Below are 19,695 nucleotides of genomic sequence, written 5' to 3'. Positions count from 1 at the left end.
TGGACCTAATTTAAATAGCAGTCATGACCTGAAGTTGCCTTTGGAATGTGCACACTATTTTAAATGCAGACTCATCTATAAGAACTACAGGAAGCTGTGGGACATTGTCCTGTCGTGTTATAGAAAAAAAAGTATGCAGACACATTCTGACCTGTCACAGCCTGAAGGAGTAATTTTGACTTTGGCTTTGGCTGATGATAAGTGTGCAATATTGATTCAGCTACCCGTTATGTTCCTCTCAAAATTTCCCTTTGCGGGCATAGTGTTATTGTCACTGAACTAGTAAACCAGAGCAGTAATGCTCTGGGGAACCGGGTTCGAAACCCGGAATTCAATACAAATCTGGAATTCAAAGTCTAAAGATGACCATGAAACCATTGACGATTGTTGTTAAAGACCCATCTGGTTCATTAATGTCCTGTAGGGAAGGAAATCTGCCATCCTTACCCGGTCTGTCCTACATGTGACTCCAGAACAAAGCAATATGGTTGACTCTTAACTTCCCCCTCAAGGGCAATTAGGAATGGGCAATAAATGCTAGTCCAGCCAGCAATGCTCATGTCCCATGAACGAATAAAAATAAAATTATGTTACTTCCTGAGACCTTCACTGCCTAATGCAAATCGGTGTGTCAAGAATTAGATGCATTTGGAATGTATATATAAACTCACCGGCTCCAGAAATTACAAAGGGTCCTCCACTAACCCAGGTATTCTACCATTCAAACCTGGGCCACATCTTCAGTGTGGTAGGATTTCTGCCCACCATAAAGATGTTGCCTTGGTTACAACCAATGTTTTGGCCTTGTGACAATTGGTACTATTGTGGGTGGTATCTGACGAGGGCATGTTTTTTGCAGCGTGTCCCACTGGCTTTGACAGCTTCCATTGCCAATGGTCACTGAGGAGGTTTCCTGCAGTCTTAATATCGAGGAGGTCTGTTCCCAGGTAAACTTTGAAACTGGAACAGGTTCAGTGCTTTGGCTGCTTGACGACTTACAGCTAGTTTCAGAGTCTGGCTCTCAGACTGGCTAACCACTGATGGTTCTTAAAATCAAAATGGCCGAGCCTTTCTCTGGACGGTGTTCTGCAGGTTTCTTCTGGGCCTTGGAGTAATAAAGGATCCTGGTCTCGGAGGTCAATTCCAGTCGCATGGTCATTGTCTAAACAGAGTGGCTTAAAGCTAAGAGGCTGGTAATATACAATAGGAGATAGATGGTGGTCTTTCACACTTATGGATAGCCAGCATCATCAGCTTTCTTCTAATAAATTGGATTCCTGAAGACTGAGTCTAGGAGTTTATTGACTCTGTTTAAAGTTGACTCAAAACACAAAGGCAGGTGTAGATTCCACAGAATGGTATATCCATTCCAGGGAGAGGCCCCCATTCATGATGATTGAATTCGGAATTTTCCAGAAACTTGATAGTTTGTGTTGAACAAAGGTCACCTGCCCCCCCCCCCCCCCCCCCCCCCCCCCCCCTTGGCAGCCATGTTAACAGTTCATCATTGGCCATTTTAAATAAACATTTAAACCCTAAAGTAAAAGCAAATTTAAATAAATGAAAGACAGTTCCAGGAGTTTCCAATCAAGCTCCATCCATGTGCAAAGTTCTGAGTATGACATGCCTTGGCATGACACTTGCAAACTGTTGTTTGGGAAGGACTATTCTTTGAACTGTAATGAGTTTCAGCAGTCCATCCCTTTCTTGTGTGTACATTTAGGAGATTGTTGGATTGTGTTTTTTTTCCTGACAATATTAACATCCTCGCCTCTTCTTTAGCCTCCATGTACTCTGAAAGGCACAGCAATCCCTCCGAGATCAGAAGTCTCATGGCAGAACCCGATTATTTTGATGATAACCCTGAGCTTATCAAACCCAAGAAGCTCCTCAATCCGGTCAAAGCCTCTAGGAGTCACCAAGAACTGCATAGAGAACTCCTCATGAACCAGAAGCGGTAAGAGAATTGTCACTCATAACACCTTTGGCTTGGCCATACCTATTATGAAATGGTTTTGAAATAGAGTCTAATATAGCATCAAGTAGACTTACAGATGTTGGATATTGCATTGTTTTGGAACACCAGAGGAGGCGACAGAATTTTTGAGAGACAGTTGACTGCCAGGAAAAGGAGGAGATTGAACTTTTGAGGAGGTGTGAGGACGTGTTTTCTTTTGATGGTTGTTGGAGAGCTTTTCTCCTTTGAGATGTTTTGTTGGGTTTGGTGGCGGGATGCTTAGGGAGCATCAAGGGTGAGTGCACCTTTTTTCTGTTTCTTTGTTTTGTGTATTAATGGGGCTGGAGGGGAATCAGTGGGGGGTAGGAGGCATGGAAGCATTGGGTGGGGGCTGCCAGGCTAGCTGAGTGGGCTGGTTAATAGGAGCACAGTGGGGTGTGGTCAGGAACCAAAGAGAAAATGCTGTAAAATCTCAGCAGGTCAGGCAGCATCTGTAGGGAGAGAAAAGAGCTAGCATTTCGAGTCTAGATGAGCCTTTGTCAAAGCTAAAAGACAGAAAATGGGAAATATTTATACTGTGGAGTGAGAGAATGGAAGGTGAGTCATAGCCACAGAAGCCAAGGGAACAGGGTGATAACAGCCACAGAAACGAAGGGATGAGTGCTAATGGCAGCAGGGTGGTCAGGTGGTTGGTGCAGGGGAGGGAGATGGGGTTGTTGTTTTGCTTGGGGAGGGGGGTGCTGACAAGGGTGTGGTTGATGTGGCACCCTCCTGTTTCAGGAGGCGGCAAAGCTGGATCATCCACTTGACACTTCTGGCGAAAGATTATTGTAAATGCTTCAGCATCTTCTTTTTGACTGATGCACTGGACTCATCCACCTTTAAGGATGGGATAGTTTGTGGATGTGACAGGACTGCAGAGCTTATATCTGATCCAGTAGTTGTGGGATCACTTAGCTCTGTCTATAACTTGCTGCTTATGCTGTTTGGCATACAACTAGACCTAAGTTGTAACTTCACCAAGGTTGACACTTCATTGTTGGGTGTTCCTGGTGCTGCTGGTTGTTGTAAGGTGTTAGATTTAGTTTGATAGATCTTAAGGTCTTTGTTGTCTTGGATAGTTCAACAGTATTCATTAAGTTTTTAAAAAATAATTTTTATTAAGATTTTCAAAAACATAAAATAACAGCAAGAAAACCATATTAACAACAACAAAAAGAAATAACACAATAACACAATAACCCCCAAGACCAACCCCCCCCCCCCCCCCCCCCCCCCCACCCCCCCAGTAACTACAAAAAGAAGGAATAGATAAGCACCCGGCATATTCAATAAACACATATACACATTTCTCTCTTCCCCCGCAACAAAACCCCCCCCCCCCCCCCCCAGGGTTGCTGCTGCTGCCGGCCTATTTTCCTACCGTTCTGCCAGGAAGTCAAGGAAAGGCTGCCACCGTCTAAAAACCCCTGTACTGATCCCCTCAGGGCAAATTTTACCTTCTCCAATTTGATGAACACCGCCATATCATTGATCCAGGCCTCCACGCTTGATGGCCTCGCATCTTTCCATTGAAGCAAAATCCTCCGCCGGGCTACTAGTGATGCAAAGGCCAGGACACCGGCCTCTTTCGCCTCCTGCACTCCCGGCTCCACTGCAACCCCAAAATTGCGAGTCCCCAGCCTGGCTTGACCCTGGATCCTAACACCCTCGACACCGTCCTTGCTACCCCCTTCCAAAATTCCCCCAGCGCTGGGCATGCCCAGAACATATGGGCATGGTTCGCTGGGCTCCCCGAGCACCTAGAACACCTGTCTTTGCCCCCTACTCGTCCTCATCCCGGTCATGTGGACCCTGTGCAGCACCTTGAACTGTCTGAGGCTAAGCCTCGCACAGGAAGAGGAGGAATTCACTCTCTCCAGGGCTTCCGCCCACTTCCCCTCCTCAATCTCCTCACCCAGCTCATCTTCCCATTTACCCTTCAGCTCCCCCACCGAAGCCTCATCCACCTCCTGCATTATGTGGTACACGTCCGAAATCCTCTCTCCTCCAACCCACACCCCCGAGAGCACCCTGTCCCATACCCCAGGTGGGGACAGCAGAGGGAACCCCTCCACCTGCCTCCTGGCAAACGCCCTCACCGGCATGTACCTAAACATGTTCCCCGGGGGGAGCCCAAACTTCCCCTCTAACTCACCCAGGCTCGCAAACCTCCCATCTACAAACAGGTCCCTCAACCTCCTAATACCTACCCTATGCCAGCCCAGAAACCCACCATCGATGCTCCCTGGAACAAACCGGTGGTTCCCCCATATCGGAGACTCCATTGAGCCCCCCACCTCCCCCCTATGCCGTCTCCATTGCCCCCAAATTATGAGGGTAGCCGCCACCACCGGGCTCATGGTATACCTCCTTGGAGGGAGCGGCAACAGCGGCGTTACCAGTGCCTCCAGGCAACAGTATTTATTAACTACTAAACACCTGGGCAGCACGGTGGCACAGTGGTCGGCATTGCTGCCTACGGCGCTGAGGACCCGAGTTCGAATCCCGGCCCTGGGTCACTGTCCATGTGGAGTTTGCACATTCTCCCCGTGTCTGCGTGGGTTTCACCCCCACAACCCAAAGATGTGCAGGGTAGGTAGATTGGCCACTCTAAATTGCCCCTTAATTGGAAAAAATAATTGGGTACTCTAAATTTATAAAAATAAACAAAAAAAACACTACTAAACAAAGGTCCAGGCAAGGAGCTGCGTCCGTGCTTGTTTCTACAAATGACTCTGTCCAACACTACGTTCCCCTAGGCTTGGGTCATGTGTTCTCTTGCATCACTGTGTGGGTGGTATTGTACTCAGTCCCACATTAATGCTTTGTGTGCCAGACCCTTCTACTGCACTCTTGACATGACCAGTTGCACTCTCTTGAATCAGCTTTGATCACCTGCGTTGATGGTAAGGGTAGAATGAGTGATATGTTGGTCACGAGGTTACAGATTATGGTTGGATACCATTCTGCTACTACTGATGGCCCACAGCGCCTCATGGATGCCCATTTTGAATTGCTAGATCTGTTCTGAATCTATCCCATTTGGGATGGTGGTAGTGCCACATAACATGGGAGGATATCCGTAATGTGAAGACGGGACTTAGTTGTGACAAGACTGTGTGGTGGTCAGTGCTACTATCCTTCAATAGACTGATGTACCTGCGATGGGTCGGTTGGTGAGAACCAATTCTAATTCATTATTTCCCTCTTGTTCATTTCTTCACTCACTGCCACAGATGCAATCTGGTCAATATGTCTTTCTAGACTCAGCGAGCTCGTGGGCGGCAGCTCCCCCTACCGATCGACTCGTTATACATCTCTACTCTGAGGGGTCCCAACTCCGTGCCAAACATTTTGTTGAACTCTGCCAGGAACCTGTCCAGACCTGGGGCCTTCCCAGACTGCATCGACCCCATGCACCCAGCCCTTTCACCTCCCCTTCTTCAACCAGAGGGAACTCACCCTAAACGAGGGCTCCGAACTGTACAGCATACGGTAAAAGGCCTCAAATAGCCCATTTACCTCCCCCGACTACATGACCACCTTATCCCCAAATCTGTCATCCGACCAATCTCCCTCGCTGCCACCTCAACTGAAGTGCGAGAATCCTGCTGGCCTTCTCTCCATGTTCATACATCACCCCCTCGATCTGACGCAACTGCCCCATCTCATCCAGCGCAAAACAAAAAAATCAGTTTTGAGAATACACCCAGCGAATATGCGGGGAAAAAAAACGAGAATTCCTTCACCCTCCGCCTCCCAAACCGCCACAGGTCCACTCCTCCCATTCGCTAGATAAACCCCAACAATTCCTTCATCATTGCCGATATCAGGGACTTGGGACACAACCGATCCACCTTTGGATTCAAAACTGTATTGAAATCCCCCACCCCAAATGATCAATCAGTGTGTGTCCGGTTCCGGAGCCTTCACCAACACCTTCTTCACCAGTCCCCAGTTGGGGGATACATGTTCTCCAGCAGCACAGGTGCCCCTCCAACTTCCCACTCATCATTACAAATCGCCCCCCAGGATCCGCCATAATACCACCAGCTGAAAACAGCACGCCCTTACTCACCAGCACCTCCACCCCCACCCTCATCTTCATATCCAGCCCTGTATGAAACTCTTGCCCAGCCCACACTTTTCTCAATCTCGTTTGATCTACAACTTTTAAATTTGTCTCTTGTATAAACACCACATCTGCCTTCCAGCTTTTTGTGCGCAAACACGCATGATCTCTTGATCCGCCCATTGAGAGCCCTAATGTTCCAGGTGGTCAGCCTGACTGGAGGGCCCCTGCCCCCAATCAGCCATATCTACTGTCCACCTCCTGGGCCCCCTCAAGATGACGGCTGTTATCCCCTCCTAACCAACTGCACCACATTAAGCACCTTCCATGTCAGCAACTCGTTTTTCCCTCCCCAACCCAAATACCAAGCAACCCACCATCCTGAACCCCCCCCCCCCCCCAGCTACAAACAAAGAACCAGCCGCCTCCCAAGCACACTCTCACTCGCTCTCTCTACCACTCCTCCCCCCACTTTGCTTCCGTTAGCTAGCCTACCTGTTAGCTCTCCCCCTCTCCCCAACACTGCCACTAAAATACTCCACATGATAATGTACAGCTCCCAACCCTGGGGGATAAGGAGTTGCAACAGTTCTACTTTAACACAAACAACTAATTAACCCCAGTAGGTACTTGTAACAGCAAACAGAATAACGCGGCACAACATAAACAGTTCCCCTCCCTCCCTGAGTGGAGCACCTCCAATCCATTTCACAGGCACACCCACCCAAGTTCCAATGCTCTCATGAGTCCCCCAGTCCATGGTCCCTTAGGAACTTACTCGCCTAAGTTCGATACACCAGATTGGTGTATCAAAATAATGTTCCTGTCGCTCATGTGTGATGCACAAACGAGCAGGGTACAACACTCCAAACCGCACTTTGTTCCTGTATTGGGCCACCTCGACCCTATTGAACCGGGCCTGCTGCTGGGCCAACTGGCTCTGCCACTTTAGCCAAGTCTTCCGAGACCTCCTTCCTCTGCTACTGGAATTTGGCCATTGCGAACTCCACTAGCTGCTCCATTAGACCACTGAGTGGGCAATGACACCACAGAGCTCTCGTCATCTTTTCCTCTGTTGCACCTCAAGAGTCCTCTTGGTCTGACTGTGTTGCCCTTTATTAGTTTCACCCCTTATTTGGTAGAGCTTAGACATTCCTTACCGAAGGAGATTCACTAGCTCCCACTAATCCTCTGTTTTCCACCTGCGTAACACCCCACAAAGGAGCGAAAAGGACCAAAAAATTGACTTCTGGCAGGAACCACCTAATGTGCAACCACTCAATCCATGGCAACCATCGCAAATGCTGATTTCCTTCCTTAACGGACATTGACCTAGATGGACTTTTACGACAATCGACGATCATTTCATGGCACAGTTTCATGACTTTCAACACACTATTTGTTTTATTAATTGAATTTAAATACCACCAGCTCCCCAGGGCGTTAACCTGGGTCTCAAGACCACTAGCCGAAGTGATGCTACCATTATGCCACCACCACCATCATAATTTGTAATGCGTACTATTCCAGTTGTGACTTAGAGTCAGGGGCAGAACGGTGGCGCAGTGGTTAGCACTCCTGCCTCACGGCACCGAGGACCCGGGTTCGATCCCAGCCCCGGGTCACTGTCCGTGTGACGTTTTCACTTTCTCCCTGTGTTTGTGAGGGTCTCGCCCCCACAAGCCAAAAATATATGCAGGGTAGATTGATTGGCCACGCTAAATTGACCCTTAATTGGAGAAAAAACAAGAATTGGATACTCCTAGATTTATTTTAAAAAGTGAATAAAAGCCACGTGCGAAAGGAAAGTTTTGAATAAAGAAAGGTAATTTGTTTTGAGATATCTCTGGTAAATGGTCAATGAACTTAATTCTAGTTGGCAGGGTGTGGTTGAATGTCGTAACTAAAATCCTTTTGGAACTGAATTTTTAGTGTGAAAGTTTTTTTCACCTGTACAGAGAAAGTGGATGTTTTCAAGAGAAATTAACATTCCAGATTTGCTGACCAGATTAGGGAGATTAGACTCCCAACAGATCAAGACGGAGAGAGGAAATCAAACCAGATGGCAAAGGCAGTTGGGAATTTGGGTGGGAGTTGCTGTGGCTAAGGCCTCAAGCAGGAAGTAGCCCAAATTGATACTCAAGCACCTGTGGATCATTGGAGTTTACTGGCATTTAATGCATCATTATTACGAAGATTGTGATGGGTTCCATCGTTTACTGACCCATGTACACATATAATTTGACATCGAGTAGTCAGGTTAAAAATGTAGGCCGTGATTCTCCCAGAAGGGAACAAAGCCCCATAGTGACCAGTGCTGAACAGCACTCGCCCAAGTTCTGAGGCGAAGGGCATGAATCCCAAAACCTCAGGTACCTCCGTAATATGCACATTAGAGTGGGGCTCGAGCACTATGCAAATTTGCCAAAAGTGATCCGCTGGTGGGGAGAGTGTGAGATAAGGAAGCATAATCCTAAAAATCAGAGTCAAGCCTTTCGGGAGAGATGTTAGTAAATGCTTCTTCATGCATGTGGTGGGAGATGTGTGGAAGTCTCTGCCACAAAACACGATAAATGTTAGCTGAATTTGTAACTTTGTGATCGATAAATCATTGCTAGACATAAAAGGATATGGAACCAGGGCAGGCGGATGGAGTTGAGATGCAGGTCAGCTATGGTTCTCTGAATGGTGGAACAGACTGAATGACTCATTGCTGTTCCTCTGTTCTATTGTCTTTATGATCCAATTATTGATTCATTTTCATTCTTTATGCACTTCTTTCCTTACGAGCACAAACATCGACCTAGACATATACAGGTATAATGATCAATGTATACTGCAGGTTCTCGGGTATATTGTCAGTGGCTATTCTTTATGCTCAAGTAGATAATCAGTGTTAGCCATGGTAACAGCACAGCACGGTCCCATCCTATCTGATGAGGCTGCCATTTTGGTATTGACTGGTACACTGCTTTTGGCTCCTATCCCTGCACCAGCATTCCGGAACTGCCGGCTCGGTCCGCCTGCAGGCTCCAATTTTCACCAAGGTGACCAATCATATACCAGTCACCTCAGCAGATATTTTGCAGAAATTAAGCACTAACCTAGGTGTAGGTGGAAAATTAAACCAAAAAAAACCCGCCTCCGTGACAATCCACATATATTACCGGCAGTGGTCTCCCAGCTGAGTCGAAATATGGTTTGACGAGATGAGGCCAGAAAAAATGCCAAGGAAACTGAGGAATATTCCTTCAAAATAAAACAATAAATAAACTGGGATTGCAGCGCTGAGGACCCGGGTTCAAATCCCGGCCCTGGGTCACTGTCCGTGTAGAGTTTGCACATTCTCCCCATGTCTGCGTGGGTTTCACCCCCACAACCCAAAGATGTGCAGGTTAGGTGGATTGGCCATGCTAAATTGCCCCTTAATTGGATTCTCTAAATTTATAAAAGAAACAATAAATAAATAGGCAAGCATAAACAAACAAGAGGTACGTATGATCCGCTTGTGCTCGTTTTCCGGTGAATTCACTTACGATCACATAAAGAGTATGGATCTTATAGAAGGGCAGCACGGTGGTGTCGTGTTATTGACCCTGAGGTAACACGGACTGCAGCTGGATGCAGTAAGACTGTAAAGCAGACACCAAACTTAGACGTTGGTTCAATAAGATTTAATGAACTTCTGGAACAAGGCACACAGCTTGCTGTGGGTTGTCACTCTACTACTAAGTATACTAAGTCTAACTAACTGGACCAGGCTAGCCCTGAGCCACGTGTGGAAGGTGCGAACTAATATATACACCCTGACTGTCACTACAGTTGTCACAAGTAGAAAGAGGCAGAGTGCTGATGCCTCGTGTGTTTTATAGTGGGAAGCCCCCCTCTAGTGTTCTGTCTAGTCATTGGTTGTGTTCTGTCCCGTGTGTTGATTGGCTAACCTGGGTGTCTATCACTGCCTGTCTTTACCTCATGATGTGTATGAGTGCATGTTATGACATCCCCCGTTTAAAAAAAAAATTGTCAGTGCTTGGAGCATATATGACATATTTACATATATAACTATTTACAGTGAGTGAATGCATATGTACATGTAAGGTGTCTAGCATGCAGATACATAACAATAGGTACAAAAAATATGTCTATAAGTTCAATCTCTGGGGCTGGTGTCGGATCCGTGTCGAATGCCGGAGGAGGTGGAGGTGGGGATGACGGCGCCCTGACAGGCGGGATTGCAGCAATAGCGGTGGCCTCGTGGAGCGAGGTGTCCAGAGAAGGCATAACGACATCTGGAAAAGTGAGATTCGGTGGTGGGCAGGCAAGTTTGCGTAGTGCCCTTCTGTTGTGCCTGACAATGGAGGCATCAGCCATGCGAACTATGAATGACCTGGGAGCAGCCTGTCGAACAACAAAGCTGGAGCTGATCAGCCTCCATCAGGTATCAGCCTCCGGAGATAGCACAGGCAAATCGGTAGCATGAGCATCGTATGTCAGCTTTTGCCGGTTCCTGAGTTGCTGCACCTTTTGCAGCACTGGGAGGTGATCCAGGTCTGATAAGTGTATGGCTGGAACAGTTGTTCGCAGGTCTCTATTCATGAGGAGTTGAGCCGAAGACATACTGGCGGACAGAGGGGTTGCCCTGTACGCCAACAGCGCAAGGTTAAAGTCAGAAGCTGAGTCCGCAGCCTTGCAGAGCAATTGCTTCACGATATGGACCCCTTTATCAACCTTCCCGTTAGATTGCGGGTAATGCGGGCTGGAGGTGATGTGCTTGAACTGATACAGCTTTGCGAAGTTGGACCACTCTTGGCTGTGGAAGCAGGGACGTTGTCGCTCATGACAGTGAGCGGAATACCATGCCTGGCAAACATTTCCTTTACAGGCCTTGATGACTGTCCTTGATGTGAGGTAGGACAGTTTCACCACTTCAGGGTAGTTCGAAAAGTAATCGACAATGAGCACACAGTCATGCCTATTGGCGTGAAAAAGGTTGAGTCCCACCTTCGACCACAGAGAGGTCATGATATCGTGTTGCTGGAGTGTTTCCTTGGGCTGAGCAGGCTGTAAACATTGGCAGGTGGCACAATTGAGGACCATGTTGGAAATGTCCTGGTTTATTCCAGGCCACTTGCGCCTGCATTTCTCGACACCGAGGTGTCCCTCTTGAATCTGTTTGAGCACTAAGCTCTGGAGGCTGCGAGAAATTACAATGCGATCCAGCTTGAGGAGGATCCCCTCGACAACTGTTAGGTCGTCCTTGATATTAAAGATCTGAGGGTATTGCGCTTTCTGCCAACCATTTGCAAGGTGATTCATAACCCGTGGCAGAAGAGGGTCCTTGGCAGTCTCTTCTCGAATGTTGACCACTCTTTCGTCTGAGGTTGGGAGGTTGCTGGCACACAGTTGCACCTGCGCCTCAATTTGGCTGATAAAGTCGACCTGTTCACAGGGCAAGGTGATGGTGCGCGACAGGGCGTCCGCAATAATTAGCTCTTAACCCGGTGTGTAAACAAGCTCAAAATCATACCTGCGAAGACGAAGGAGATGCGCAAAAGCCTGGGCGTCATGTAATTCAAGTCATTGTGAATGATATGGACTAAGGGTCTATGGTCAGACTGTACTGTGAAGGTTGGTAGACCGTAGACGTAGTCATGGAACTTTACAATGCCGGTTAGGAGGCCCAGGCACTCTTTCTCTATCTGAGCATACCTCTGCTCAGTGGAAGTCATGGCCCTGGATGCATAGGCCACTGGAGCCCAGGACGGGGAGTCATCCTTCTGGAGGAGCACCGCACCAATGCCATCCTGGCTGGCATCTATGGAGATTTTCGTCTCCCTCTCCGGATAAAAGAACGCTAGTACCGGAGCAGTGGTGAGCTTTGCCTTTAACTCGAGCCACTCTGCTTGATGTGTGGGTAGCCACTGGAAGGCTGTTGACTTCTTCACCAGATGCCTGAGAGGCGTGGTGTGTGATGAGAGGTTGGCAATGAACTTTCCCAAAAAGTTAACCATACCGAGGAAGAGTACTACCGCCTTCTTGTCTTCTGGTGTCTTCATGGTGTTGATGGCCTTGACTTTGTCCATGTCTGGTTGCACACCCTGCTGGGAGATTTGATCACCCAGAAACTTGATTGATGACATGCCAAAGGAACACTTGGCTTTGTTTAACTTGAGCCATTGGCATTGATGCGTTGAATGACCTGTTTGAGACGATCTTTGTGTTGCTCTAGGATTGTGGACCTATGATCACATCATCAACATAGACCCACACACCCTCAATGCCCTCCAGCATCTGCTCCATGATCCTGTGAAAGATTTCAGAGGCTGAAACAATACCCAACGGCATGCGGTTGTAACAGTACCTTATGGAAGGTGTATTAAACGTGCAGAACTTCCTGCTGGACTCGCCCAGTTGTATTTGCCGGAAGCCACACGAAGCATCTAGTTTTGTGAAGAATTTGGCTTGTGCCATCTCACTGGTTAGCTCCTCTCGCTTCAGGATCGGTTAGTGTTCCCGCATGATGTTCCGATTGAGATCCTTTGGATCTATACATATGCGTAACTCTCCTGAGGGCTTCTTCACGCAGACCATTGAGCTGACCCAGTCAGTTGGTTCCATCACTTTAGAGATTATACCTTGGTCTTGGAGTCCCTGCACCTGCACCTTTAAACATTCCTTCAGAGGAGCCGGCACCCAGCGTGGTGCATGGATCACAGGTGTGGCATCAGGCCTGAGTAAGATTTTGTAGCAGTACGGCAACGTACCCATCCCACTAAACACATCCGTGTATTGTGACAGGATTTCGTCAATGTCAGCCTGAAGATTCATAGTGGCAGAGGACATGGCATGTACGCGCTGGACGAGATTGAGTAGCTTGCATGCATGGGCACCAAGCAGGGAAGCCTTGTCAGGCTTGACGATTTTGAAACGCAGTGTGGCAGTGATGTCTTTGTAAGAGACATGCAGGTGACAAGACCCTAATGCAGTAATGACATTGCATTATAATCAAGAAGCTGGCAGGCCGGCGGAAGAATTTTTGGTCGCCTTTTGATGCGATCAAGATCTGTTTGTGATATGAGATTGGCTGAAGAACCAGTGTCCTGCTTGAACCGGATGCTGCATCGGTTAACGTGAGCAACAGCACGCCTTCGTCTGCAGAATCCACGTTGAGGATAGATGGCCGTGTGGCTGTGTTTGAGGAGGCCTTGTCACACATTGTAATGGTGCCCACTCGTTATAGGGACTCCAGCCAATCGTCCTCTGGATCCCTGGTGCTTCCCGGATCGGAATCCAGCAGCCCGTGCTGCACACATCGAACGCGTTTGTGTTGGAGCTGGGACCTTCGGGCCACAACCGATGGTGCAGACCTGCACAAGGCTGCATAATGTCCACTTTTGCCACAATTCAGACATCGCCTGCCTCTTGCAGGTCTTTGCCACTTTAAGTGGGCGGTGCCGCAGTTTGGGCACATCATATTGACGTCATCACACTCCGTGCATTGTCGCACAGTGCGGTCAGCCGTCGTTCGCACCTGCGAAGAAGTGTGGTCTTCGGCTGTTTCGTTCTCCCGTCCGTGGTGTGCATGCGTGGGACTCTGGGAAAAGCTCGCGAAATGGCCGCCATTATCGATGCTAAGGTGCTGCATCCAGGCAATGGCCTGTACACTCTCTGCCTCGTGGGAGGCAAGTTCGTCCTGTTCTGCCGATTTAAGGTGGGATTGCCAACTTTTCGCCTGTTCATGCACTTTACACATCTCAATAGCAACTGGCAGGGTCATGTTTTTTATCCTTAGGAGCTGCTCACGCTGGGCGTCGGAGCGGACCCCAAACACGATCTGATCCCTGATGAGGGAGTCAGCGGTGTCACCATAGTTACAGGAGTGCGCTAAAATACGGAGATGAGTCAAAAAGGATTGGAAAGGTTCATCCTTACCCTGAAGGCGTTGCTGGAAGACAGAGCGCTCAAAGCTCTCGTCCGTTTCAACTTCACAGTGACTGTCGAATTTGGCTAGAACAGTCTTGAACTTGGTCTTGTCCTCACCGTCTGCAAAAGTGAGTGAGTTGAAGATTTGGATGGCTTGATCCCCGCAGTCGATAGGAGCAGCACAATCTTTCTGGCATCGGACGTATCTTCGAGGCCTCTATATGTAGAGACTGAACTTCTGTTTTAAGATCCGCCAGTTGACGCCGGGATTGCTGGAGATCCGGAGCTGTGGAGGTGCCTGGATCTTCATGCTGCTGAAAGGCACTTGCTGGTCGTCAATGGATTATTCAAGGTAAATTACTTAGATGAAGTAGACACTCCTGGTATCATGTCATGTTATTGACCTTTGGGTAACACAAACTGCAACTGGATGCAGTAAGACTGTAAAGCAGACACCAAACTTAGATGTTGGTTCAATAAGATTTATTGAACTTCTGGAACAAGGCACACAGCTTGCTGTGGGTTGTCACTCTACTACTAAGTATACTAAGTCTAACTAACTAGACCAGGCTAGCCCTGAGCCACATGTGGAAGGTGCGAATTAATATATACACCCTGACTGTCACTATAGTTGTCACCCATAGAAAGTGGTGGAGTGCTGGTGCCTCGTGTGTTTTATAGTGGGAAGCCCCCCTCTAGTGTTCTGTCTAGTCATTGGTTGTGTTCTGTCCCGTGTGTCGATTGGCTAACCTGGGTGTCTATTACTGCCTGTCTTTACCCCATGATGTGTATGAGTGCATATTATGACAGGTGGCACAGTGGTTAGCACTGCTGCTTCCATGCTCCAGGGTCCCAGGTTCGATTCCGGGTTACTGTCTGTTTGGAGTTTCCACTTTCTCCCCGGGTCTGCGTGGATCCGGGTGCTCCGGTTTCTCCCACAGTCCAAAGATGTGCAGGTTAGGTGGATTGGCCATCCTAAATTGTCCCTCAGTGTCCAAAAGGTTAGGTGGGGTTACTGGGTTATGGGGATGGGGTGGAGGCGTGGACTTGAGTGGAGTGCTCTTCCAGGGGCCATTGCAGACTCGATGGGCCGAATGGCCTCCTCCTGCTCTGTAAATTCTATTAATTCCAGTTGGCTTGTTATGCTGATTTTCTCCCATTTGTTTCTGGCTACTAAATTTCCATTAATACAAAGCTTGCTTAGTGGTTGGATATTTTAAGTCACTGAGAGACTGGGTTTCTAGGATGAAGTGACCTACAAGTGGCATTTATGTTCACCGCTGCTCCAATGTTGAGAGTATGGCACTATCAGAATTCTGTAAATTAAAAAGATTGTGCCACCCTCATCTGGAGAGAGCCTCCTTTTTAACTAGAAATGCACTTTTTATTAAGCGGTGAAATGGCAGCCTGCTCAAGTACACGAGTTACTCATGGAACCCTTGCCGGCTTCACTGTGAGCCAAAACCCTTGACATCCAAACTAAAGAGGGCCATTTCGTTAATTACTGAGAGTCTATCATCTGAGTTAGCTGGATGGAATTCCCTCCTCCAGGCTTAACAAAACTCAAGGGCATGTGTGGACATCAGAGGCAGCTAGAGATGAAGATTCATGAGAAAATTAAGTTCAAAGCAACTAATAGTTTGAACCGTCAAAATTAACTTTGGGTCAAGTTGCCACAAAGTTATTTGTTCCCCGTTGTTTTGAGGAGTTTTTGTTTTCAGAGACCTGTAAGTGGTTATTATTCATTGTGGTTTTTTTTGTTGTTGCTGGGATCTGCACTTTGTATCTTCACCTTTTCCCTTTTTACCTTTTCGAGTTTTGGCTTTATGATTAACAGGAACCCAGGGAAAAAAACAAACTTGCACAAGTGTGTTTGCGTTCAGACTAAGCCTCTGTACTTTAGCAGCTGGTGAGAGTGAAATCTTATTTTTAACAGTCTGCTTCAACCCCTGACCATTTAATCCTAGCATTATAGAATTTACAGTGCAGGAGACCATTTGGCCCATCGAGTCTATACCAGCCCCTGAAAGAGCACCCTAACTGAGCCCATACCTCCATCCTACCCCCGTTTACCCAGGGGGGAAAAAACCTAACCTCTTAAATAGCACTGGTCTCTAATTTAAACATCTTGTTACAATACCTGGTACACTAGTAATACAGTGGCAACTTCATTTTCACTAGGTACTGCTGCAAAGCTTTATCAATGATTTATCTGCATGACACGGATAGTGCATTAGTGAACACAGCCAGGCGAAGAGCATTTAGATATTCGTCTGTAGCTGTGAGTTGGGCTAACAAAGAGTGGGGGGGTTGGAGAAAACCTTTCAGCACTGAGTTCAGTTACCGTCTTCTTTTATCGTGGGCAATTTTTAATTCTCTGCAGTTCTTGGCATACCATTAAACTCCCCAAGGCAGGTCAGTTATGGTATGTGCTGCCACTCCTCACACAAGAATGTCACTGATGTTTTCATTTCATGCATCACTTCTTCTGTCAAAGCTGACTACAGATAGCTGCTTTCCCTCCCTAGTATGCTCGTGAATAGGCACCATTAACACTGGGTAGATTCAGCAGGGTCAAATACATCAACATGGTTAAAAATCAGGCCAATTTTAGGGGAGGCCTGTGTGTGCTTTAACCCAACTCCACTGTCCTATGTGGCTACTCCATATGTTACTACAGTATTGGATTACTTAATACTTAACGGGCGGCACGGTAGCTCAGTATTTAGCACTGTTGCTTCAAAGCACCAGGGTCCCAGGTTCAATTTCCGGCTTAGCTCACTGTTTGTGCGGAGTCTGCACGTTCTCCCTGTGTCTGCGTGGGTTTCCTCCGTGTGCTCCGGTTTCCTCCCACAAGTCCCGAAAGACGTGCTTGTTAGGTAATTTGGACATTCTGAATTCTCCAACTGTGAACATGAACAGGTGCCGGTATGTGGCGACTAGGGGCAATGTTAATGTTATCCTACTTTGACAATAAAGATTATTAATTAATCCATCAAAAATCACCATTGAGATGGATCAATATTGGCTGCAATATATAGAACCAGCTAATGCACTGTCCTACCATATCAATAACTGTCAGCGATCAAATTTAAAAACAAACCCTAGAATTCAAATTTTGCCATTCATTCGTGCCACCTAGACCAGGAAAGTTCTACATTTGATTCTTGCTTTCTGCTGAGTTAATTCATCTTGGACAGGGTCACAGTGGCTACGTTTAGTTTCTAACTAATGCTACAATTAGTTTCTGTGCCTTTTGATTAGAAGGGGGAATTAAGCCACGCTCCTCCTCGTCTCCCCCCTTCTCCCCCCCCCCCCCCCCCCCTCCCCACCCACCCCCACACACAACACACACACACACACACACACTCCTACTCAATGCTTTGGATGAGGACAGGATTGGACACAACTGTGATGGCCCTGTAGTGGAAGTGGAATAACCAAGCAGAATTTGTTGCGCTTATATGACAACTGAAACATTGTTTTTGTGTGTGATTATGTTCTGTATGGTTGGGGTGATTTTTAAAAAATTGTATATGGAGTGAGAGGACAGAAAGGAAAACTGGGAAGGATTGTACCATCATAGCAAGGTACCAGTTGCAATTTAATGCTGGCTGATGTGTTGGGCAGGCTGGGTCAACGTGGACTGCACTTGATGCAGTGTCGCGAGAGACAGACCTCTAACATTGGATAAGATGCAACACGATTTTATTTAACGTCTTAACTAATATACATGTTCAACTGTGGGGTGACACTATGCTGACTTGACTGGAGACCTAGTACTAGCCTGACCAGACTTACTAGCTACCGCATGGTGTTTACACTGGCTAGCTCACGAACTCTGACTGTCTCAGTGGCTGGGTCCAGAGAGAGCGGGAAACCTAGTGCCCTCTGGCTTTATAATGGTCGTGTCCTGTCTGGTGATTGGCTGCTCTGTTCTGTGTGCTTACTGGTCATCCTGTGTGTCAATCACTGCCTGTCTGCACCCCATTATATACATAGATGTATATTATGACACAGGCAAGTGCCAAACTACTCCACACTGGCAGATAAAATGGGTGACACACGTACTCCATGAAGGGACTGAATTGGTTATAAATGGAGTTTAAAGAGACTTTAATAACCTTTGATTCAATGTTGCAACCCAGAGCAGCAAACAACAAAGGCAATAAAGTGTTGAACCGTAAAGCCAAAATAGTGGACGGCGAAGGCAAAGGAAGCATGATCAAACAATACAGTGCCCTCATCAGGTTGGACCTTGAATACTGTGTCCACTTCGTGCCAAGAAACAATTTGGACAATTGAGACCTGGGCATGCAGTTGATTCTTCATGTCAAGGTCCTGAGTTATTAAGAAGCATGGAAAAATTGCTGCTTTTCAGCCTCAGTACCACCTGTCGGAGATGTGATTTCACAGAGGTATGCAGGATATTAAACGTAACGGGAATTGTGAGTAGAACAAGAGAACACGGATTCAAACCAGAAAAGTCAAATTTACAGCTAATATCAGAAGGTTCTTGACACGAAAAATGATCGCTACATGGAATGAACTCCTGATTGAGCAAATGTAGGCAAAAGTCCTGGGTTTATTTCCGAAAGATTTGGACATGGCAGTGAAAGAACTTTAGGGTATTTTGGACAGAATAGCTTTCCTCGTCCATTATTACCTTATGATTAGGTGATCATTTAAGTAAAAGGGGATGGGAGGTTTAAATAGCAAACTGTTAATTTAGACATGGAATGTTACACAAGTTCTTTATTTGTAGTGAACCCTTTCAGAGGTACTTGGTGCAAAATGAAAGATGCATTTTAACTCCGTTTTAGCCTAAGTTTGGAGTCTTTTTAATGCTCAATATAAAAATCCAGCTGCGATTGCCATTGAATAATTGGCTTATTTACGAGCCTGCTAGAGAATGTACTCTGATATCATAATTTGTTTTTTTCAAAATACAGTGTGTTCATCTCTAAATATGCAGGAAGGATTTGTGTGTCAGATTTTTAATATCTTTTTTGATCTTTGGTTTACTGAGCAAATGCCAAATTTCTTCCAATTTACTTTTCATAGAATTTACAGTGCAGAAGGAGGCCATTCGGCCCATCGAGTCTGCACTGGATCTTGGAAAGAGCACCACAACCAAGACCACACTTCCACCCTATCCCCATAGCCCAGTAAACCCACCCAACTCTAAGGGCAATTTTGGACACTAAGGGCAATTTAACATGGCCAATCCACCTTACCGGCACATCTTTGGACTGTGGGAGGAAACCGGAGCACCCGGAGGAAACTCACGTACACAGGGGGAGAACGTGCAGACTCCGCACAGACAGTGACCCAAGCCGGGAATCGAACCTGGGACCCTGGAGCTGTGAAGCAATTGTGCTAACCACTATGCTACCGTGCTGCCCAATTAGTTCTGCAATAATTCTAATGTGTCCTACTCGGTGAGGTCACTTTGGTGATAAATGTTTTTTTTAAACTATTCCTCCTCCGATTTCTCCGATTCCTATGACAAATTTATAAGAAGGGAGAACGACAGAGAGCAGGGATATCCAAATTGAAGCCGTAGGACCCATATATCCACTGAACTCTCAGTCCACCCGTCAACCCCTTCAAACTCAATGGTCTGAATTTTGTAGGCCGGAGTATTTGGAAGAGGTTGTTATTGCTGAAGTCCCAAACCAAAATCTATTCACATCAACAA

General features: G+C 47.0%; 1 protein-coding gene across 4 annotated transcripts in view; it reads left to right on the top strand.

Moving 5' to 3' along the window:
- LOC119973061 (protein FAM107B-like) overlaps positions 1 to 19,695 on the top strand; it is a 232,189-nt gene that overhangs the window by 167,852 nt on the left and 44,642 nt on the right. For all 4 annotated transcript variants that reach the window (XM_038810516.1, XM_038810517.1, XM_038810518.1 and 1 more), the window contains one exon: positions 1,783 to 1,957. In XM_038810516.1, coding sequence (XP_038666444.1) covers positions 1,783 to 1,957 — 175 coding nt within the window. The remainder of the gene's footprint in view (positions 1 to 1,782; positions 1,958 to 19,695) is intronic.

The sequence above is a fragment of the Scyliorhinus canicula genome, chromosome 11, assembly GCF_902713615.1.
Source record: "Scyliorhinus canicula chromosome 11, sScyCan1.1, whole genome shotgun sequence".
NCBI lineage: Eukaryota > Metazoa > Chordata > Chondrichthyes > Carcharhiniformes > Scyliorhinidae > Scyliorhinus > Scyliorhinus canicula.
The sequence above is the reverse complement of the archived record's forward strand: the minus strand, read 5'-3'. Positions and strand labels throughout refer to the sequence as shown.